The sequence below is a fragment of the Microtus oregoni genome, unplaced genomic scaffold (genome assembly GCF_018167655.1).
Source record: "Microtus oregoni isolate MIOR12 unplaced genomic scaffold, Mior012 000009F_ref0000495, whole genome shotgun sequence".
In the NCBI taxonomy this organism is placed as follows: Eukaryota; Metazoa; Chordata; class Mammalia; order Rodentia; family Cricetidae; genus Microtus; species Microtus oregoni.
This window is the reverse complement of record NW_024543068.1, coordinates 16,278,069-16,302,241: the sequence shown is the minus strand read 5'-3', so window position 1 is coordinate 16,302,241 and position 24,173 is coordinate 16,278,069. Positions and strand designations below refer to the sequence as shown.

Sequence of the window (24,173 nt, the reverse complement as noted above, 5' to 3'; positions counted from 1 at the left end):
TGGGATGGCACAAGCCTTTTGAAATCTCAAAGCCCTCTCTCAGTGACACACCTCCTCCAGCAAGGCCACACATGAAAGGATCTTCTTATCTATGACATTTTAGGTTGAAGTTTGATATTTATCTGTTTAGTCTTCAGACATGTATTGAGCAATTGCTTTGGGTTAGACATTGTGTTATTCCTTACATATACAAAGAGAAATAAGGCTCAGCCTTTTATAGATATGTAAGCTGATAAATGTTAATGCAGTGTTGAGGATTTTTGATAGGTAATGATCACAGTGCAGTAAGATCTCCAAGGATGCTAATGCTCAAAATATGAAAGCGTTTGCTATTTAAAATTTTATTTCATTAAAGTCTATTTATTGATATATGTGGGAGGGGGCATGCCTAAGGAGGTCAGAGAACAACCCGTGGAGTCCTTCTCTCCTCCCATCACGTGGGTTCCAGAGACTGACAGGTTGTTATGCGGGGCAGTAAGTACCTGCTTAGCTCTCTTACGATTCTGTTTGATGCTTAGATGATAACTTTAGGAGCAGTGTGGAACTGGAACTTAATGGGAAGGGAAGGCCGGGGTCCGAGTCAAAGAGGTGAGCGGTAAAGGACTAAATGAGTCACGATGGATACGAGAGTCCTAGCCAGCCCTCGGCTATTCCAGACATCCCAGATGGTAAGGTCAGCAAGGGGGGAAGCACAGTGCATGGTCCAGCATCGGCCGAGCTCCCGGTCAAACGCAATCAAGCTCACTACCTCTGCTTCTACTCTGTGGAGCAGTAGAACCTCCCAGCTGAGCCCTGCCAGCCTGCAGAGTTATGAGCAAGAAATTGTCCAAAGCTATTAAACGCAGGGGTAGTTTGCTTTGTAACAATGGATAAAAAGGAAATGAAAAGGAGCTGTGCTATATGTGAATTCATGGGGGGGGGGAGCCTCAAATTAGTTTGGATTTAGTTTGTGATATTTGAGTATGCTATTACAAGGAGAGATGCCACTCCTACTCCGTAATGCCGGCTTCATTCTCCCAAACCCACTGACTGGATTGTTTAGTATGGCTTCTGCTACCTCTTTAACAATAAAAAAATCTCTGTTATCAGATAAACACCTGTTTAAAAACCTAGCTGGGGTGTGAGGCTGGAGAGAGCTCAGTGGTTAAGAATGCTTTCTGCTTTTCCCAGAACCACACACCCAGACACACACACGCACACACGTGCATACACAACACAACAATGATAAAATAATAAAATTGCAGATGGACGTTAAGTCTAGGGAACTGTTTGCGTTAGAAAGCATTGGACATCTCCTCCCAGACCGAGCCTTAGGCTGGCTCTGTTGTTCAGTACGTTGTCATGAAGGCTTGGCAGCCAGTCAAGTCTGACACAGCTTGCGGTGTTGGGGTGGTCTCTTCAGGCAGAAGCTGCAGCTGAGGTTTTTGACTCTGCTCTGCTGGAGACCAAAGGCAGGGACCAGCGTCTATGCATTTCAGGTGGAAGGGATGATGGGTGCAGCCTTGGATTTTTTGTCTGCCCTCATTCCTCCCCACGGCAGAGGAAATCTCTGGTGAGCAGCTTTTCTAACAGGAAGGGTGGTTTGTTTATGTGGATGTCAAGTGTCGGTCCCCCTTTGCAAGTGTGAGCCCCATACAAAATGTTTGGAATTATCCAGTCCCCAGGGAGAGCGGGGGAGGGACAGTTCCAGCTGCACAATTGTCCTGGCCCCCTTTGTTGGTGTCTATATTATGCAATCATATTTAACAACATTATTAGTTTGCTTTTCTCGTCTCTTGGTTAGGAAAGAGTTGTTGTTGTTTTTTCATTAGAAATGTAGGTTTTCATCCTTAAGGGAAATGACTAAGTGTTTGCATCATTGAGGGAGAATAATTGACCCTGCTGCCATCACCAAAAAAATCTTGCCAATCAATGACAGTTGCTTCAATTCTCCTGAGTGTGTGCTGTGAGCACTAACCATAAACATGGTTTGATTCACTGATTCCAGCCTGTACCTGCAGGATGGGAGTAAAGCTACCCTCATGACTTTGTTTGGACGATGACAGACAAGTTACTGTCCATTTTCAGAAGGCAGGAATTATTTTCAAGATCTTTCTTTGCTTTAGTTCAGTGAGTCTTAGCCTGATTCTAGGAAAAACTCACTTGAGATTGAATATGGTTCTGCACACCTAGGAGACTGAAGCAGGGAGAGTGCAAGGCCGAGGTCAGACTGGGTGATGATAATGAGACCCTGTCTCAGAAAACACAAGCAAAAACTCAGTTCGGGACTATTCACCTCCTCCTAATTTATTTATCCATGGCTGGATGTTTCCGCGCAAAATAAATGCAATGCAGATATCAAAGAATATTTACCACTTTAATGATAAACTTACAGAACCAGAGTTCCAGTGTAGTACAGGAGGTAGGGAGGAAAAAAGGGCCGAGCCGCCTCCCCGAGAGCCCATTTATTGGCAGGCATTCACCAGAGGCAAACCCCGCCCCCTAAAGGGGCTGTCTTAACCCTACAGCTGGACTATTGCATATGGTAGCTACAATCCACGCATAGTCATCTGGAGTTAAACACAACTACGTGCTTGGTCCCTTAGTTGCATTTGCTATATATCGTGTGCTTTTTATGGCCATTGTATTAGATTAGGCATGGACACAGAATATTTGATAATCAAGAAAAATTCATTGGAACCATGTGCTTTTGTAGTACTGCAAGCTTCTAGGATCATACCTCCTCTTAGCTTCACGGCTCACATGTTGTGTGGTAATTGCCTGCCTGGCGTCTTATTCTAGGGTGGAAGCTCACCATGAGGAGGGGCTGTGTTGAGTGTGTTGCTTCTTCCACTAGTGTCCCTCCTCACCCCGACTTCCTGGCTACAGACTCAATGGGCCGATGGGAGGAGCACCTCGTTCTGAGTATTGGAGGATGAAGGGTGCTCTCTTCTGTGAGGGCAGAGGTTCCCTGTTAAAGCCCCATTTTATAGAGCTCAGCCTGTGTTTTGAAAGCAGTCACAAATACACACAGTTCCCAAAACACACAAAAACGAGAGTCTACAGTTGATTGAAGATGGTCTTTAGCCACTGCCCTATGCTGTCCCTGAAGATTTTATAGCACCCCCGGGACCAGTAAATTTGAGACAGGAATCTTGTGGGAGCCCTACTGACACCGAGACCACCTCCGTGGGCCGGGAAGGTGGGGCTCAGAGGTTCTGTAACCTGTCTGTCTGCACACAGAGTGCTCCCCTTGTTGTCAGGCTGGTCTCTGGCACAGCTGCCCTGAGTCTCTTTTGGCTCAGAACAAGCCATTTCCAACTTGAATTTATGACCTGCAGTTCAATGCCACGGTGACGCCTGTAGCTGTCTTCTGTGAGCGGCAGAGCAGACAAGGGAACCTCTGCTAGTTTAAAAAGACACATTGTCTCTCCCTCGGTGTGTTCTCTTAAAAGGAAAACCACACTGTTTAAATATCAAAGATGAGCAAAAGCTAACATATGATTTAGGTGCTGTTAGCTAATTTGATCCTCACAGTAACACAAGACAGATATGTTAGTATCTTCATTGTTGGCAGATGAGAAAACATTGTCGCGGGGCCAGAAAACACAGGCAACTCCCCCAAGACTCAACAGTGTCTGTGTGGGTGCTGGAATCTATGCCCATGGTCTGTCTCCATGCTCCCAACTGCCAGGGCACACTACACTCACACTACAGACCAACAGAGCAGGCCAGAATACCCTCCTTGTTGCAAAAATCCACTCCAAGTCAACAACTAAGGGCCTCACATGCGATCGTTCTGCCCTCAAGAGCCTCTGTTCTGAGGTGACATCAAGACAGAGAGCCCTGGGCCACCTCTGTCTGCTGCATTGTCATGGGGAGGTCAGAGGAAAAGACATGGTTAGAGGAAGTCAGGGCTCAGAGCCTGGTGTTTGAAATCTGGGAGAGGAGGCTAGGCCCAGTGCTATACAACTCAGTTCTGAGGTAATTCCACGTGTGAAGCACCTCTCATAGCTACACTGGTTCCACAAAGAGTCAAGCAGTCCAGCCTTGCACTTAGATACTCGGATGTGTTTACCAGCAACACAGATTAAATTCTTCTTGTCTTGAAGCTCCAAGTTGGGGATCCCACTGTCTATCAAGTCACACAAAGTCATCTCAGACCATACAGGAAGCAGGAGTTGTGAGAGATTGTGATGGGGGCTCTCCTTGCCTGGGAGCATCGAAGAAGCCTCTGAAAAAAGAAGGTGGAGCCCAAAGGCAGCGCAGGGTGAGAGCAGCTAGATGGAGGAGGGGCACCTCTGAAGACGGAGCTGGCTAGATGATCAGAGAGGCTTTGTAAGCAGTGGTAAGCAGGGGGCACACAGATGCCAGCACTGAGGCCAGGGAGGGCCTGGGGTCGTATACTGTCAACCTGGAGCATCCCTGGTCTGTCCCAGGGGCAGCTGGACACCTCAAGGGTTTTAAGCAGGGATCCAGGGCGAGGATGTTAGGCAGAGGCCACGGCTCCCTCCATCCCCATTCAGGCACACTCAGTGTGGCAACCAAAGGCTTCTGAGATACCAAACCACATTGTCTCTCCTCACCGCTGTCTTCCTGCGTTGAGAGTCACACCCTCATACAGGGTCCTGGTGGGACCCTGTAGCTGGGATGTGTTCTGTGGACCAGTGGACACCCTGGGGGTCATCAGATGTATGTGGCGGGCAGTTGTTGCTAGCATTTGCTTTTTGTGGTTCTGTGAAAGTGTCTTCAGGCTCTTATTTGCTTGCATCACACAGTGGGACTACAGTACATCACACAGTGGGACTACAGTACATCAAACAGTGGGACTACAGTACATCACACAGTGGGACTACAGTACATCACACAGTGGGGCTACAGTACATCATACAGTGGGACTACAGTACATCAAACAGTGGGACTACAGTACATCACACAGTGGGACTATAGTACATCACACAGTGGGACTACAGTACAACACACAGTGGGACTACAGTACATCGAGACAGACCTGTGCCCACACCTCCCACCATCTGTGCACCTGGTACAGTTGTTCAGTCAACACCAACAGTACCCATTACCCACGTGTGCTCATGACCTTGCCTTCAAGTTCTACTGAGAGAGCGTGTAGCAGCAGCGGTTCTCAACCTGAGGGCCATGACCCCTTTGGGGGCTACATATCAGATATCCCATAGATCAGATATTTACATTATGATTCATAACAGTAGCAAAATTACAGTTATGGAGTAGCAAAGAAATAACTTTATAGTTGGGTATCACCAGACATGAGGAACTGTATTAAAGGGTCACAGCATCAGGAAGGTTGAGAACCATGGGACTACAGTGTCGGCCCAGGGCTCTGCTGTGGGTCCCATTCCAGGCCCAGCTGGGCTCATCAGGGGCCACTGGGTGGAAAAGTTCATAGCTTGTACTCGAGCAATCACAGCTGTTAACAGTGGTACATGGACAACCATCTCTGGTTTGATAAGTCTGGAAGATTCACTGTCAAATGTGCTTCTCAGTCTTGTTACTAATCGCTGTGCGGCACAACCACAGAGTGTACCAGCTCCAAACAGTGGATTCGCAGGGCCAGTTCCGGACTGTTTCAGGACTGGGCTCAGCTGGGTGATCCTTCTCATTTTCATCTCTGACAGCTGCAGTCAGTTGACAACTGGATCTCGCTCATCCTGAGGTCTATCCACGCACCGTTCCTGTGCCTGGGCTATTTTTTTTTTCTTCCTGTGCTTTGCACATGTGTCGATCATAGAGGGAATTCTGCAAGAACCTAGCTCTGTGACTTAGTGGCCTCTCCAAACATCACTTTCTCAGTTTTTAGCTGGTCAGATAAGTAGCTGAGAGCAGTTCAGCTTTAGATTGGATCCTACAGCTCAGTAGGACTAGCGGTGAGCACTTTGTAGTTACTTTTAGGTCACTGTAGAACTTGGGGAGTCGCTGCACATGGGGTTTATTGACAGTGACTGAGAATCCCGATCCTAAAGATTTCTGCTTCACACACTGTTTCCCAGGCTGACTATTATCATGGCCAGTCTTGAAATCAGGAAGTGCTTTTCGGCCAGAAATTCACTCAGCTTATATGTACTCCCCTGGAGAGCAATGACAGATGATAGATTTGGGGTTCAATGGTATTTAATACATAAAGTTTTCTGCACAGAAATTGGAGACTGAGATCTGCTTTTAAGGAAAAGACTAAATAGTGGTTGCGAGAGTCATGCCTTTGGGTGGAGAGGATGACGGTCTTCCAGGTCACAACTTTGATTTTATTTTCCACAGATTTAGGCTTGGGCTGAGATCCCCACTCTTCAATGCTGCATGACATTGGTCCAGTCACACCTTTCCGGGCTGCTATTTCCTTATCCACAAAGTCAGGGTAGTTGTGAAGTCTGACAAAATCCTGCATGTGGATCCCTTGGCACAGCCTGTTTATGGGCAGTCAATGGACCTCGCTATCCTTAGGATGTGACAGGAAAGCTTCATCAGATAGATTTGGTGTCTGCTTGGTTCCTGCATCTCTGGGATTTTATAGCAAGGTTTATCTGGAATTTGCTTACTAAGGACAAGCCAATACTGGAAGCCATGGGTCTCTCCCTATTTTTCTTGCAAAAATAACCTCTGTGCCATTTCATTTTTTTTCTCTTGATGTAGTTTCTCATAAGTGACCGTGATCCTCAGTGCAACCTCCACTGCTCCAGGACTCAACCCAAACCCATCTGTGCCTCTGATGGCAGGTCCTATGAATCCATGTGTGAGTACCAGAGAGCCAAGTGTCGGGACCCAGCCCTGGGCGTGGTCCATCGAGGGAGATGCAAAGGTGAGTGACCGCACTGAGCTGCGAAGGATGCCAGCTGGGGCTGCAGCTCCTGTGGCGTGATAGCCTCATTGAAAGCTTGAATGCTTTTGGCTTACTCTTCTGTCCCTCTGTGTCTTCCATCAGTGTGAGGGGAGGAAGGGAGCGGTGCCTGAAGAGATGAACACTTCCCTGCTTCAGACACTGCCACCAGTGTGGAGCGAGGGTCTCTCTGGCCAGTGTCTTGTTTGTGGTTTTATTTCAAGATGGAGACCCAGTACATTACTGCTGGCCCTGGGGTAGGGATTCCAAATCATTGGTTCATGGAAGTGTTTTCTTTGGACTGCTTTAAAGCATGGAAAGTATTTGAGATAACATTTATAAAATTGGGAGATCAACGACAGCAACAAATCTGGCTTTCTGTTCCTCTCTTCCAAAGTCATCAGGTCTGGTACTATCCGGTTTGTTGGAGCAAAGCAACACATAGCCAGAGCTGAGACACTTGCAGTCCCTAGAGCGGAGCTTGCTTTCTGGTTCGCTACCATCCTCAATCCTCCTTCGGGTTTCTGAGCTCTGCATGTGATCCTACTCAGACATAATCTGTGTTGCTTTCCCGAGTCCTGTAGATATTTGAGCTTGTGACCCTCGATTGCTTAAAGCCAGCATAGGAAATGCAGAGGGCTAGCAGGTTGTCCCAGACATTTGATTTTTCTCAAGAAGCGAGTGCTAGCATTGCTGTGTAGCCCTGACCAGCCTGACACTCACTATGTAGCCCAGGTTGACTCCAGGCCTTCCATCAGAGCCTTCCTAGTACTGGCATTACAGATGTGCACCACCACACTCCTCTCATAGTTCCTGGATTTATTAGCTTTAGAAGAATCCTGGGAGAATGGCTGGAAATGGAAACCAGCCCTCACCTCATGGGCAAAGGGACATTTGAGAGAGAGAGAGAGGGAGAGATAGAGAGAGAGAGGGAGAGAGAGAGAGAGAGAGAGAGAGAGAGAGAGAGAGAGAGAGAGAGAAGCAGAGCCTGGGCTAATATGCTTGCTTCTCTTCTACTTTTCTGGTATTGCATTAAGAGGACGGTGAGCTCGAGTGGCCATCTTGGGCACAGGCCCTGCGCTCTCACTGCTGATCAGGCTGGTAGCATGCCGCCCCTCCCCAAGGCGGAGGGTTTTGCTCAGCGTTCCTCCCATGGGGCAGCCATTTTGGGCCCTGGCTTCTGTGTGGAATCCAAGGGAAACATACGATGTCCTCCTCTCCCCGTTTAGATGCTGGCCAGAGCAAATGTCGCCTGGAGAGGGCTCAGGCCTTGGAACAGGCCAAGAAGCCTCAGGAGGCTGTGTTTGTCCCAGAGTGTGGTGAGGACGGCTCCTTCACGCAGGTGAGGTCTCAGAAGGGTTTCTCGGGTTGCTTGCTGGACTTAGGCAGAAGGGGGATGTCCAGAGAGCACTAGGGTCATTTGGCACCTTCACTTTCTGCCAAGGGCTGGGCGAGTGGCTCTTCAGCTCCCTTCTGTATTGTCTTTCCCCTTGTGGGCCCTCCACGCCACTCCTCGCGCCAACTGGCAGTGGGCCCTGACAAGATGCATGGGAGTCTGAGCCAGGAAACTGGTATGGCTGGGTCCTCGTCCTCCCTGCTGGCTGTCTTTTCTGAGGGCCAGACCTGCGTTTCTTTTTTTTTTTTTCTCTTCTGTCAAATATGGGTTGATTATTTTCTCTCATCCCTGCCAGTTTCTACAGGCAACCCCAGTATTCCCTGCACTATTTATTGCTGCCCCTCCACACACTCTTGTCATGTACCCCCTTGAATGAAACAGCGCCCTCTTTGAGCACGAAGTCTGCCAGGGCTCCAAGCACACGCCCTGAGATGCTCAGATACTCTTTCCGTAGTTCCAACGTCTCCGGCTTGGTTTCCTGTCTAGTGCTTTGCATAAAAGCAGGGGAGGATACATTTCGTAGCAGCTGTGGGACGGTAAGATACAGCTTCAAAAAGCTTCTAGGCTGCTCCCTAGGGCGCCCCTGGAGTAGGGAGAGCCACAAGACACAGTAAACTTAGTCAGGTTGGAGATTTGTCCCTGTGCCTGCCACGCCCCTCACCTCAGGGTCCTCTGATCCGTTTAGAGGGAATCTACCCTTTCAGAGTTAGAAGTGACAACTTTGGGTTTTAAAAGCTTCTCTGTAAGTCTGGATGGGGGCGGGGGGGGGGGGGACACAGGGTGGGGATGGTCAAAGGGGCTTCAGATTTCACTTCTTGGTGAGGTCTAGGGCATTATTGATTTCAGACCAATACCCTCTTGGGTAGTAACATAGAGAGATGATTGGTGGGGGTTGGACTTCTACATTGTTAATGTTTCTCAGTTGACTGAAACCTGTAACCAGTCTGGAGAGCAAGGCTGGAGAGAGCACAGGGATAAAGTGACCTTGGCCATCAGCCCTGGGTGAGGTACTTGTTTTGACTTCCTGTTTAAAGCTTTGCACAGCCATGGGAGGTAGCGTCATTATCCCTATTTATGGAAGATGAATGCACCGTCATGCCTTGGAGGGGAGAGCTGGGTTCAAGCCCAGAGCACATCCAAAGATCTCTATGTTCTGCTGCTCTCTGAACTGGCAGACCCAGAGGAGACTCTGAGGAGCGCACCAGGAAGATATAGTCTAGGGCCGTGGTTGGTGCCCTTACCTGGTTGGGGCTGACTGTCTGGGCTGGAGGCCAGCTCACATAGACAAGTTACCTAGGTTCTCAGGGTGCTTATCTGAAAAAAACAGAGACGATTATCTGCACGATTGTTATGTTATACATATGTGATACATTATTATGATGTCATGAGCATTATATATTACTCTTATGTTCTGCATGACATATTACTATTATTAGTGGTTATTATTCCACTTCCCTTGTAAGGCTGTGAAGAGGATTAAATGAGCTAACACAAGGGAAATACTTGGAACATATGGGCGTCATGTAAGCATTTACCAGCGTCCTTGTGATTCCCATCTCTGCTGTGGGTCTCCAACTTAGATCTCCCCAAGATCTCATGGCCGGCACTACTTAAGAGTGGGAGAGGGCACCCAAAACCTTTGGGTAAAGCTTCCCAAGCTTGGAGATTCATGAGCCCCCCCCCCTTTTATTTTAAAATCAATTTTGAAGTTTGCTATTTGTTCTAGTAAAAAGAAGGTGGTGACCTCTGTCTGTATTTGAAAGTGCATCTGAGAAGCCATACCCTCAGAGGGGAAATCATTTTGGGCTGAGACCTACAGGAGAAAGGTGATGGGGAGCGGGGGCGGGGGCGGAGCTGGGTGCAGCTGCTCTCTCCCATCTGCAGGCTCCTGTAGTCCTGAATGTGTTGCTTATGGGAGTGGTTGACCTCTGCCCTCCTGATTCTGAAGTGTTTGCTGTCTCATGACAGACAGCCACTGGCCAGCTTTTGTTCTGGTGAGGCCAGGCCCTACCAGGTGGTGTTTGCTTAAGGAAAGGAACTTGCAGATTAGTCCAGGCTGACTTGCTAAATGAGAGCGCCCTGGAGTGCAGACTGTCAGGTATCCCTTGCTCCTGTGACAGGCTAAGCACTGCCATGTGTCCACAGTTCAGGCTGGCTCACCTTGGCGGACAGCTCGACAGCCAGGCAGTAGATCTTCCCGGCTCGAGTGATTAAATGGAAGTATCTCCCTCCTCCCCCGCATCAAAGATGCTGCAGTAACTTCACAGAAAGAACTGCCGTTCTAAGTGCGATTCAGCCACTGGGATGAGCACTGTGAGAGAGGTGCCTGTCTCCTTCCCCCATGGCCCATCATCACTCAACCAGCTCCTTTTATCCCCCTAAGACCAAAGCCCAGAGACAAGCTCCATTGCTCTAATATTCCTTACGATATTGGCATGTATGTTTCCTGGAGTTAGTAGCATTCCGTGGTCCTGGGAATTGTTACAGATGTCACTCTCCTGAAGAACAAGGAGAGAATGGTGGGACTCGGTGAGGACTGGCTTTATCTGGCATGAGGCACAGCTGGAGGCCACATGACTGAGTTAGCGTTAATGAGGCTCATATGGGGACTCTGTGGCTTCTTCCTTTGTCTCCCCTTGTCCTCTTTCCTCACTACACCCAACCTCAACTCACACATGGACGGCTCATCTTTGTTTACAGCAGAGATGTTACATGTTCATCGCTGTACTTAGGGCAGTCCTAGACCATGAAATCTAACTCTGAGGTTCCCATTCAGACACAAGTATTTTTGCGAGTATGTGTTTATGTGTTTGGGCAGGTATACGTGTGCATGGTTATGTCTGTGTTTTTTGGGCATGTGTGTGTGCAAGCACAGGTATGTATGGTTGTACATGCATGCGTGTGTGCAGGTCAGAGGAAACCTTGGGTGTTGTTCTTATTGGAAACATCCACCTTGGGTTTTGAGGCAGTTTCTCACTGGCCTGGAACTCACCAGTTAGCTTAGGCTGGCCTGTAAGCCCTTGGATCTGCTTATCTCTCTGCCCCTACAGCATTGGGGTCACAAGGGCATGTCACTGTGTCTAGCCTTTTTATGTAGGCCCTGTGGTCAAACTTAGGACCTTGTACTTGCAAGATTGAAGCACTTTAATGAACCTTCTCACCTCCCCCCCACCCCCCGGATGATGTCAGTATATGTTCAAAAATTCAAACCTGTTTTGGAAGTGGTTTGTCTCTCTGGTTTCTTGAATGCATCGTTGAGATGTGGGGTTCAGCTCTTTGGGGACCTGGAGTGAAATCAGTTGCTCCAGGCTTTGTCCTTTATGGTGGTGGTGTCTTATTTCTTCTCTGGGTACTGGGGACATAATTCCTAGTATCTGTCTGTCCCTACCAAGGTCTCTGTCAAGTGTTTGTCCACTGCCCAAGTGGTTTAGCTGAAATCTGTGGTGACCGGGAGTTGAATTGCCACCATCAGGAAGTGCTGGCGGGAGTTTGCCAAGCGTCATTCATCACCGAATGACAATGATGGTCACTGTTGAGTGTGCTGGTGCCAGCCAGGGTTTTATACTCGCCCATCTTCACGGCAGCCTTTTCTCCGTAGTTATTAGCGCCTTTGTATAAAGAAGGGCTGGGTTTTGGAGGGAGAGAGCAGCAGTTTGAGGTCACTGAGCTGGAAGGGGTTTGTCCTCCAGCAGATTAACTTCAGGGCTCCTCTCGGGCTGGTTTCGTGCAGAAGCGGCCTTGCACATGCATTTCATTTTCACCCCCCATTGTTAGCCCGCAAGTTCCCTCTCTTGTTGCCCAATCAATCAAACACACATTTAAAAAAAAGCCCTTTGATTATGGAAATTTTAAAAAAGTACAAAAGAGGAGGCATAACAGTATAATGAGCTCCATGTACCCATCACCACTTTCAACAATGACCGACACATGGCCAATTCTGTTTCATCTTTGCCCCATTTTCATCTCCCATCCCAAACTGAGTTTCTTCAAAGCAAATCTCCAGACACAATATCTTTTTATTCCAGGCAGGCAGGCGTTCTGAGATCTACTGTGTTTTGGGCTATGTGCTGGTTGCTATGAGGGATTAAAAAATGTGACCCCTGCCTTATGCAGAAAAGATAGCAAGCCACGTGAGAAAGTAACACAAGTAAAGATTGTGTGTGTGTAGCTGGAGGTTTATTTTTTAAAGTCCTCGTAGGAGTCTATTGACTAGAATTCAGGATGCATTTCGTTAATGAGAAAACAAACACAAATTAATTTTTTTAAATGTGTAGCCCAGGCTGACCTTGAACTTGCGATCCTCCCGCCTCTGCCTTCTTTAACAAGGCATGCACCACCACAACCAGCTACATTTTTTCTTACAAACACCTTAAGCTGAAAGGAAATGATACACATTAACCTTAATGACAAAGAACTGGTCTTATATAGGTATCACTTGCAATTGGAAAGGAAAAAACCCTAGTGAAATGCGGTCAAGAGATACCAACAAGGAAGGTATGAGCGATAAGGCAACAGCCTGTAACCAAGGCTGGGAGGTCACGTGATGAAGGCATTTGCTCCACGCATCAGGCCCTGGGTTCAGTCTCTGGTACCACCATAAAAAAAATGAAAATGGCCAATAAGTGAATATATGAATGATGTAATCTTCTCTACTCATTAATTATATAATTAAAATAATTAATATTAAGTATTAAAGTATATCAATCAAGTGAGGACAGTGTTGGGGAGACGGCTACGTGAATAAAGCACTTGCTTTGGAAGCATGAGGACCCAAATTTGCTCCCAGGAACCCAGATGAAAAGCAGGGCATGATGGCGCACTGGTAATTCTTGCCCTGGGACGGCAGCAGAGGAAGGGTCCCTAAGACTCGCTGGCTGGCCAGCCCGACCTACTCAGCAAGAGTAGGATCAACAAAGGACCCTATCTCAAAAGGCAAGGCAGAAGAGATCTGTTTTAATTTGGGTTTCTATCGCTGTGAAGAAACACTGTGACCAAAGCGACCTGGGGAGGAAAGGGTTTATTTGACTTCCACTTCCATAGCATTGTTCCTTATCAAAGGAAATCAGGACAGAAAAACTCAAATTGGTGAGGAACCTGGAGGCAGGAACTGATGCAGAGGCCACAGAGGGGTGCTGCTTCCTGGCTTGCTTCTCATAGTTTGCTCAACCTGCTTTCTAATAGAACCCAGGACCACCAGCCCAGGAATGGCACCACCCACAATGGGCCAGGCCCTCCTAAATCAATCACTAATCAAGAAAATGCCCCACAGGCTTGCCTACAACCTAATCTTATGGAGGTGGTTTCTCTCCTCTCCTCTCAGATGACTTTAGCTTGTGTCAAAATGACATAAAACTACCCAGTACAGAACTGACCTGACTCACACATATATACCCAACAGGAACACACACACACACACACACACACACACACACACACACACACTCACACACACACATATGGGGGGGAGAGGAAGTGAGAGAGAGAGAGAGGTGGATCATTTTGTGTGCCAAACTTATAACAATGGGAGAAGCCAGCAGCATTCAGGATTGAATGGAGGGAAATGGTTTACCCCTATACTGCTATTGGGAAAGTCAACTGGCACCTGTTTTGTAATGGGATCCTTTTGCAATAGGGTCAGAAGTCTTAAATGGGCTCACATTTGGAGCTTGCAATTTTACTTCTAGGAATTTATTCCAAGGAAATAATTTTATTTTTAAAATTTTTTCCCAAGGAAATAATTTTAAATTTCTGAAAATGTTTAGGGGCAAAGGATTTCCCATTTTGTTTTTAGCAAAAACTTGGAACTGACCTAAATGTTTAATACCAGAGGATTGTCTAGACAAATTATGGCCAAACCCATCATCGTCTGCCGTAAAATATGTGTTGTAGAGATATATGTGTATATGCGTGGGTGTTTAATTATTTCCTAAAAGAATTCTTTCATAGTTATGTTGAAAAAGAATGTTGAATTCTTTTCTAAACAGTAGCGTTTTTTAAAGGAAGCTTATTACACTCTGAGAACCAATGATACAGAAATACATAGGGCAGGAAGATAAAATGAGAGATCGCATCCTCCTAAAATAGAAACTGTTAAGTCTGTGACCCTCTGGACCTTTTGGTTTATGAAGTAATTTGTCATTATTTAGGACAAAGTAGTACAATAGTATACATTATTTTATAACATTTCTTTAGTTATATTGTGAGCCTCCTTTTAGTTAAGTTGCATATGGCTTGCCTCTTAAAAAAAACTGCTATATTTTTATTTCTTTGTATAATGGGATGAATCCTGGAAAATCAGGGATAAGATTTTTGGAAGGTATGTACTGGGCCAAAAGAAGGTCTATTTTGTCTTATTTTTAAATATTATTTTTACTTGTTCTTTGACAACTTAATGCACACACCCAATGCATCTTGATCATATCCACCTCAACCACCCCCCTCATGCTCCCTTTAGGCCCTTCAACATGGCCATTCCCACCTTCGTATCCTCTTTCTTCCCTCCCTCCCTCCTTCCCTTCCTCCCTCCCTCCCTGCCATGCTGTTTTTTATTGCCATAGCTCTGGAGTATAGCTTGCAATCAGGTATGGTGAGTCCTCCAGCTGTATTATTTTTAAGCAGCATGGCTTTAACTGCCTGGGGTATTTTGTCTGTTCAAATGAGCTTTCAGATAGTGAAAAAGTACAGTAAAATTTTGATCTGATTGTTTTGGATATGTACCTTGCTTTTGGGAGGATGGACATTTTTGTAATACTGATTCTACTTATCCATGAACATGGAGGCCTTCTTACATCCTGGCTCTTCCTCAATTTCTTTCTTCAGTGTTTTAAAAGTTTCATTGTAGAGATATTTTACATCTTTTATTCCTTGTTAAATTTTTTGAAACCATTACAAATGAAATTATTTTCTTATTTCTTTCTTAGTATGTTTGTCATTGGTATATAGGAAAGCTGCTGCTTTTTGTGTATTAAATTTTATATCCTGACATTTTGCTGAACTGTTTATCTGCTCTAAGAGTTTTCTGACTGAATCTTCAGGGTCTTTTTAGTGTAGGATCACATCATCATCTGCTCTAACTTCTTCCTTTCTTATTTGTATCTCTATTTGCTTTTTTTTATCTTATTGTTCTAGCTAAGACTCTAATACTGTACCAAATAAAATCAGAGACAGTGCCCTTGTTTCTGATTTTAGTGGAAATGCTTTCAATTTTTTCCACTGAGATAAAGTTGGCTATAGGTTTGTCACATGTAGCTTTTGTTATGTTGAGTTATATTCTGAGTTTTTCAGGACTTTTAACATGAAGGGATGTTGGATTTTGTCAGAAGTCTTTTCCATGTCTATTGAGACGACCATATGGTATCTGTCCTTGAGTTCACTTATGTACCTTATAACGTTTATTGACATTACATATATCCAAATCATTTTATAGCTCTAGAATAAAGTCAATTCTAGACAATAAAACCATGGTGAATAATCTTAGTTTCAGGCTTTTTTTTTTGAGAATTTTTGCATCTATGTTCATCAGGAAAGTTATAGTCCTTCCTTCCTTCCTTTCTTTTTTCTTTTCTTTTTTTTTTTTTTTTTTTTTTTTTGCTTCATCTTTATATGCTTTTGGTACCAGGGCAATACTAACTCTGTCAGAAGAGTTTGGGAGTGTTTCTTCCTTTCTAGTTTTATGGGATAGTTTGAGAAGTATTGGTGTTAGTTCTATGAAGGTCTGGTGATATTCATCAGTGAGTCCACCTGGGCCTGGGCTTCTTTACTTGGGAGATTTTTTTCATTCCTGCTTCAGTCTCATTTCATATTATAGATATGTTGAAACTGCTCATCTTGTGTTGGTTTCATTTGGTTATTTCATTTCATTGGTTATTTATTTATTTTTTATTTATTTCTTATTTATTTATTTTATTTTATTTTATTTTAAATTTATTTATTTATTAAGGATTTCTGCCTCGTCCCCGCAACCGCTTCCCCTTTCCCTCCCCGGATCAAGTCCCCCTCCCTCATCTGCTCGAAGAGCAATCAGGGTTCCCTGACCTGTGGGAAGCCCAAGGACTGCCCACCTCTATCCAGGTCTCGTAAGGTGAGCATCCAAACTGCCTAGGCTCCCACAAAGCCAGTACGTGCAGTAGGATCAAAAACCCACTGTGATTGTTCTTGAATTCTCAGTATTCCTCATTGTCCGCTATGTTCAGCTAGTCCGGATATATCCCATGCTTTTTTAGACCTAGGCCAGCTGGCCTTGGTGAGTTCCCAATAGAACATCCCCATTGTCTTAGTGTGTGGGTGCACCCCTCGTGGTCCTGAGTTCTTTGCTCGTGCTCCCTCTCCTTCTGCTCCTGATTTGGACCTTGAGATTTCTGTCCGGTGCTCCCATTTAAAAAAAAAAAAAAACACCAATGATAGCCTTTGCTGGAGAGGTTGTGGAGAAAGGGGTACACTCACCTATTGCTGGTGGGAATGCAAACTTGTGCAACCACTCTGGAAAGCAGTGTTTCGGTTTCTCAGGAAATTCGGGATCAACCTACCCCTGGATCCAGCTATACCACTCTTGGGAATATACCCAAGAGAGTCCCTATCATACAACAAAAGTATATGCTCAACTATGTTCATGGCAGCATTGTTTCATTGGTTATTTAATAGTCACCTAGAGATTCATCTATTTCTTTTAGATTTTCCAGTTTAGAGGAATATATATTTTTAAGGTAAGATCTAATGACTTCCTAAATTTCAATGATATCTGTTGTAATAGTTCTCCTCTCATCTCTAATTTTATTAATTTGAGTTTTTCCTTGCTCCCTTTTGCTTAGTTTGGCCAAGAATTTGTCAACATTGTTTATATTGTCAGAGAATAGATTTAATTTCACTGAGTCTTTGAGTCTGTCTTTGCTTTGTTTCCATTTTGTTGCCTGCTGCCCTGATCTTAATGATTTCTTTCTACCTGCTGATTTTGGGGTTTGGGGCACCTCTGTCCTACTACTGGAGGGAAGGTATTCCCAGTTTGGTGCTGTGTTTTCTATTGGTCAGCCTATGACTTTTGAATAAACAGACTCCTTTGTGTGTGGTAACTCCAATTAAAAATACAGTTTAATATATTAAATATATGTATTTATATGTATGAAGCTTATAAAATAGTAGGTTTTTGGAAGACGTTCTCCAACATCCTTAGGGTTCGTACTTAAACCCATTTCTTTTTACTTTCCTTTCCCCCTTTGTATCTCCACTCCCTTAAGGTCATTGTCCCCTTATTCAGAAGTTCTCACCCTTCCTAATGCTGTGACCCTTTAATACAGTTCCTCATGTTTTGGTGACCCCCAGCCATAAAATTATTTTGTTGCTACTTCATAACTGTAATTTTACTACTGTTACGAATTGTAATGTAAATATATGATATGTAGGATATCTGATATGCAGCCCCTGTAGAGTCACAACTCATAGGTTGAGAACCACTGCTCTATGTATAAAGAGGGTCTTTATGTATGCCTAAGTACTGAGTGACTTTATCCAACTCCTGATTTCTTAATGTAGGCGCTTAGACCTATGAACTTTCTTCATGAGCTGTTTTTATTGTGTCCCACAGATTTCAGTATACTGTGGTTTCATTTTCATTTGATTCCAGGAATTTAAACATTTTCTTCTTGATTTCGTCAAGAACCCAATTCTCTTTCAATAGTGTCTTGTTTAGTTTCTGTGAGTTTGTGTATGCTCTAGGGTTTTGCTTGCTGTTAAGACTTGATTTGTGATCTATTTTGAGTAAGTTCCATGGGCTGCCAAGAAAAGTGTGTAATCTGCAGTGTTTAGATGGAATGTTCTGTAGATTTCTGTAAGTCTCTTTGATTTATGATATCCTTTAATTAATATAGTTCTCTTTTATTACTGTTGAGAAGACCTGTCAGTTGGAGAGAGTTGGGGTGTTGAAGCCCCCTACTACTGCTGTACTGGGATTAACTTGTAACTACATGTAATGGTATTTGTTTTATGAAATTAGGTGCACTGTGTTCTAGACATATGTGTTTAGAATTATGGTGCTCTCTTGATGGATATTCCCTTAATCAGTGCAAAGTGACCTTCTCTTTTTAGTTTTTTTAAAAGCCTATTTTTTTTTTCGATAGAACAATGACACCTACCTGTTTCCTAGGTCCATTTGCCTGAAATACCTTTTTCTATCCTTTCACCCTAATGTATTATCTGTCTTTTATGGTAGGACCCATTTCTTGGCAGCAGCAAGTAGATCTTGTTTTTTAAAAACCCCATCTGCTAGTCTGTGTTTTTTGATTGTGAATTCAGACTGTTACTATTCAGTGTTATTATTTAATAGTGTGCGTTGATTTTTTTTGTCATTTTGTTGATTTTATAGTATTTGATTTTTCTCTCTTCATCCCTTGCTTAGCTGTTATTCTAATATGGCTTATTCTTTCCTGTGGCCTCATGAATGGGCCTGTGGGTTTTTTTTTAAAATTTGTTTATTTATTAAAGATTTCTGTCTCTTCCCCACCACCACCTCCCACCCGCCACCGCCTCCCCGGTTTTTTTTTTTCACTCTGAGTCAAGTATCTTATGTAGGGCTAGCCGAGTGTCATTAATTCCTTTAATCTGTTTTAATTTTTCTTCAATTATGACAGATAGCTTTGCTGGGTATAATAGGCTGGGTTGGCTGTTGTCTTTCAGAACTTGAAATCCATCACTCCAAACCCTCCATCCTTTGCAGTTTCAGCTGAGTAATCTGTAGCTATTACGAGGGGCCTCCTTTCTGTGTTGCTTGGTGCTTCTTTCTTGCGGCTTTCTTTGTTCTGTATATTTAGTGTTTTTATTATAACATAATGAGGAGAGGTTCTTCATGGTCTTGCCTGTTTGGTGTCCTAAATGCCTTCCGTATCTGGATGGACATCTCCTTCCTCACTCTGGCAAATTTTGCTGTGATTCATGTTCTATTCCTGTAGAGTGAGATTTTCCCTCTTCTCTGCTTATTGCTCTTGGACCTGGTATTTCAGAATCTTTCCCATGGGTATCTTCTCAATATTTTCTCCTTCTTGTTGTTTGATTGTGCCAGTCTTTCATCTTGTCTTCAGATAAGGTATTCTATGCTTGTCTTGACCCATCTGTTGCCGAGGCTGCCCATGACATTTTTCACATTTCCTGGTTTTCTTTTGGTGTTTTAGATAGTTTTTCCTTCAGTGTTTCTTTGGTTGGATTCCTCTTCAGGTCTTACATGACCTTCACTGTTTTATTCAGCTGTTTGCTTGTATTCTTGATGAAGAACTTATTCCGCCTTCTGATTTCTTTACTGATAGTTCTTATTTTGAGTTCTCTGTCTGGGATTTCATTTACTTCACTCCTCCTATATGCAATCACTGTAGGGTTAGTAATTTTCAGAAGAGTTCTACTTTTTTGGTGTTTTGTGTTTCTTATCTTATTGTGTTGGGATTTACATATCTGGGGATATTTCATTGCTTGATATATTTTCTTTACTTTTTAATGTTATATTCTTTCAGTTGAAGTATTTGTGATGCTCAATTGGGACTTGGACTTGGTGAAATTGATAATGTAGCTCAGAAAATAATTTCCTGAGTTCAGGAGCTCTGGGTGCCTGCTGTGAACTTTGTTGTTCCCTGGATAGAATAGTAACTAAGAACAGCCATAGTAGCTGGATATACCTCTCTGCAAATATTGTAGTAGTCAATGTTTGTTTATCCTGCACCAGGATAAACAACAAGGATAGCACGGAGTAGTCTCAGATTTTAGTAAATAAGATTATGATCAGGATGGAAGTAAAATGAATGAGAATAGGGATTATATGTTATAGATTAACTTTGAAAAGAATAAGATGGGAAAAGTAGTTAGAAAGAGAAAGTTGGGGCACTATTAGGGTCTTCATTTTAGAGTTTGCTAGAGCTATGAGAGGCTAAGAAGTAAAATGAAGTGGATGTAAAGATCAAAAAGAAGAGAACGAAATGTAGAGAAGAGAGGGGAAGTATGAGAGACATGAATGAATAGATAGCAAGGAATGCCTTGCGGTAGCCTGGGTGGAGAAACAGGCTCAGCAGTCTTAAACCTGACTGAGCAACTAACAGACAGAAGGAAAGGCATCATGAGACACTTATGCAAGAGTGGAGATTAAATTATAGAAAATAAAAAAATTGAGGATTTACTGAGCAGGTTGGCTCAGTGTAAGGACTTGAATGAGGCTCTTCTCTGTGCTGTGTGTAGATTAGTGAATAGGAGCAGTTGGCCTTTGTAGTCTGTGTGTTCTGTGCGGTTTTGTTGTGTCAAGAAGGGGAAACTGAAAATTCCTTCTGGTAGTGTGTGTGTGTGTGTGTGTGTGTGTGTGTGTGTGTGTGCATGTGTGTGTGCGCGCGCGCGTGTGCATGCATGTGTGTGTGTGTGTGTGTGTGTCTTTTGCTTGTTTGTTTTTTAGTCAGGATCTTCATAGCCTAGGCTGGGCCTGGAACTGGCAATGTACCTGAAAACGATATTGAATGGGTGACCTTGAACTTCTGAACCTCTTGCCTCCACATCAGGAGTGGTGTGCTGGGACTACAGGCATTTGCCACCACACCCATTTTTATGGGGTCCTGGGGAATCAAACCCAGGTCGTATGCACGCTAGGCAAGAACTCCACCAGCTGAGACACACCCTCCCCCAGTCCAGGACGTTTGCTCTTTAAGCCATTTAACACAAGCATCCCAAATTGCTTTCTGTAATATTCAGCAGGGGTGTGACAATTATGAGTGACAATTATCAGGTACAGTGGCAAGGTATTTCAATTTTTGCATTGATTATATTTTTAATATCATTAAAAATGAAAACCTTGCATTATGTTGCTTCAAGGTGAAATGGCGTGTTTTATTTCTCACCTTTGAGCTCCCTGTTCCAGGAACAATTTTTCTTAATAAATTCCGGAGACGACTTTCCCCATTTTCCACTCATTCTAACTACTGCTCTTCCCAGCAGTGCATATATAAGCTGTGTCAGTGCATATATTGACTTTTCCTGAAAACAGAGGTCTCAAGAGCTATAATTTCTTCTTGGTGATTGCTTTATTCTTTTTTAAAATTTTTTATTTATGCACATTGGTGTTTTGCCCTGGAACTAGAGTTCCAAACAGTTGTGAGCTGCCATGTAAGTGCTGGGAACTGAACCCAGGTCCTCTGAAAGAGCTGTCAGTGCTCTTAACCCTTGAGCCTTCTCTCCAACCCACAATTGCTTTATTCTGAAGTTGGAAACCCAAACAGAAAATTGTTGACTCTTTGATGAAGAGAGCAGGTTCCCTTGTGATTTCTTCAGCACCAGAAGATGCGACACTTGAGGACCTAGAGTTCTTCCTAGTTAGCACTCTCAGCCACTCCCATGGTACAGAACGTTCTTCCTAGAGACCTGTTGCAGGACCAGTTCATTCCAGGAACAATTTGCTTTACCTTGTGGCCTCTCATCGTCCGGACTGTTAGAGTCTAGTGGAGATATCAATCCATCCCATGCACTGTGAGCCTTTATTTACCTGGTTGATTAAACACTGACAGTCTGGAGTGATTAGTCTCCCTGTGGACAGGACATGTCTAGTCTTACTTCTTAAAAGACATGTATGAATGTTTTGTTTACATGTATGTGTGTGTCATATGTATGCCCAGTTCCCTTGAAGGTCAGAGAGAGAGTGTTGGATTCTTTGGGACCTGGGTTATGGCTGGATAAAAACAGTCATTTGGGTGCTGGGAACCACCTCAGGGCTCTTAGAAAGAACAAGTGATCTTAACCACCAAGGTATCTGTCCAGCCCTGATTTACCCAATCTTTGTTGAGTTTCGAAGTCCTCAGAGTCTGGAGGCAATGGTCTTTTGTCTTGCTGGGGTGAAACCATATGTAGCAATGCCATAGCTAAGTGATGAGAACAGAGTGTGTCGGTAAGCTGGCTCTTCGAGAGCCTCTCCAGCCACAGGTAGATCCCTGGGCGCCCCAGACAAAACCAGTTCTTAAAAGTGGGTGGCGCTCTGCATTAGATCTGAGCCTTATGGCCAGGTAGAATGCTAACTTTGTCTGTCTGTCTGTCTGTCTGTCTGTCTGTCTGTCTGACCCTCCCTTCCTTCTCTCCCACGGGTAAACATTCAAATGCTACGTGGACCTAGTGTTAGGCAAGTTGTTGCCTTTCTTTTTGGTTAAATGTTCAATGAGAAAATTGTAATGGTTATAATTTGAACATTTATGGATAAGACTTGTTTTAAATGTGTTTTTTTTTGTGGTTGTTGTATTGCTTTTGTTCCAAGAAACCCAACATTACACATGAATAATGTATACGTATGTATATTCATAGTCACTACTAAACAGATGTTAGTTGTTCCCCCACTTTAGTTCCCAAATCGATGAGTTGTGATTTAAGAGAGTTGAGCTGGTCTAGAGGTTGGCGAAGTGATCTGTAGTCTCACTTCCTATTGTTTTAAAAAGGCTTATTAAGATGCAATTTGCACACTGTAATACGTATCTCTTTAAAACACACAGCAGAGTGATTTTTAGTGTAGTCACCGGGCTGCACAACCATTGCCCCCATCTATTGCCAGAACATCCCCATCACCCAAGAAATCCCAGCCCTTTAACAGCCCTGCACAAGCCCTCTCCTCAACCCTCGACAGCCACTAATCTACCTTAGATCGTTAGGGTTTGCATGTTCTGGACAGTTCATATAATGTGTGGTTCTTTTTTTAATGGTTTCTTTTTAACCAGCCCATTGTTTTAGGGTCCATCCATTTTCTTTTATTATATGGTACCCCATTTCTTTTTGTTTATTCATCAGTACCTTTGAGTAGTTTTGACTGTGGGGAGGTTATGAATAACTCTATTGTGTACATTGGCGTGCCTGTTTATGTGACATGTGCTTTCAGGAATCCTAGTACATACCTAAAAATAGAATTGCTGGGTCATTCACTTCCTCCTGCTCCTGCTGTTGAGGAATCACCAGGGTGTTTTCTCTGGTGGCCACACCATTTTACGTCCCCCCAACAACACCTGAAGACATTCACTTCTCTGCCTATACTTGGTACCGTCACGGTTTCCTATGACTTGGTATCTTGTTATGCTCCTCTTTTCCCCCAGTAACTAGTGCTGAGTCTCTTCAGTTATATATGATGTCTGCTCAGTTCCTGTCCCCATTTCTCAGGCCAGTTGTCTTTTTAGTATTGAGTTGTAAGAGTATTTATGCATTCTATGTATACAATTTAAGATTAATTAACTGACTCCTCCCCTCCCCCTTCCTTCCATCTTTCCTCTTTTGTTTATGCTTTTGTTGTCGTAGCTTTGAAACCATGACCTTATCCAAGGCAACAAAGGTTTACCCTTCCATTTTATGCAAGTTTTATTACTTTGGCTCCTACATTTAGGCCTCTGATCTCTTTTAAGTTTGTTAGTGTGGGGGAGTCGGGACCCAGCTTCACTGTTCTGCATGTGTGTGTTCGGTGACCTCAGGACTGTATAATGAAAAAACTGCTGTCCTCCCTCAGTTATCTCACTGTCCTTGTCAAGGACCAGTTGGCCATAAATGTGAGGCCTCCTTTTTGGCTTGTTTTACTGGTCTTCATGTTTGCTGTTGTTCAGCTGTAGTGACCTTTGAAACACTCTCCTTCCCTTGCAAGTGAGAGTGGGATGTGTAGGGTGGATGCCAGCTCTTCACCTCAGGCTTGGGCATCTAGGATGGGGATGCTCTAAAACTTGTAGCCTGTGTTGTGGTCCAAGATCCTATGTCAATACCAGTATTCTTGGGTTAGTATTTCCAAGGGAAGGGAAGCATCTGGAGAGAGAGAGAGAGAGAGAGAGAGAGAGAGAGAGAGAGAGAGAGAGAGGCAAATTAGGGCAGGAGACACCAACCTTGACCATGTATCTTTAAGAGACCTCATTATTATTAAGCTAATTCTTTCTTCTTTGAATCTACTAGCAGAGAAGAGATTTCTATTTAAATTAGCAAGTGTTTTGGTTA

The 24,173-nt window shown here is 44.0% G+C and overlaps 1 protein-coding gene across 2 annotated transcripts in view; it reads left to right on the top strand.

Moving 5' to 3' along the window:
* Positions 1 to 24,173, top strand: part of Smoc1 (SPARC related modular calcium binding 1) — a 164,283-nt gene that overhangs the window by 77,770 nt on the left and 62,340 nt on the right. For both annotated transcript variants that reach the window (XM_041658828.1, XM_041658827.1), the window contains exons 2-3: positions 6,643 to 6,808; positions 8,056 to 8,168. In XM_041658828.1, coding sequence (XP_041514762.1) covers positions 6,643 to 6,808; positions 8,056 to 8,168 — 279 coding nt within the window. The remainder of the gene's footprint in view (positions 1 to 6,642; positions 6,809 to 8,055; positions 8,169 to 24,173) is intronic.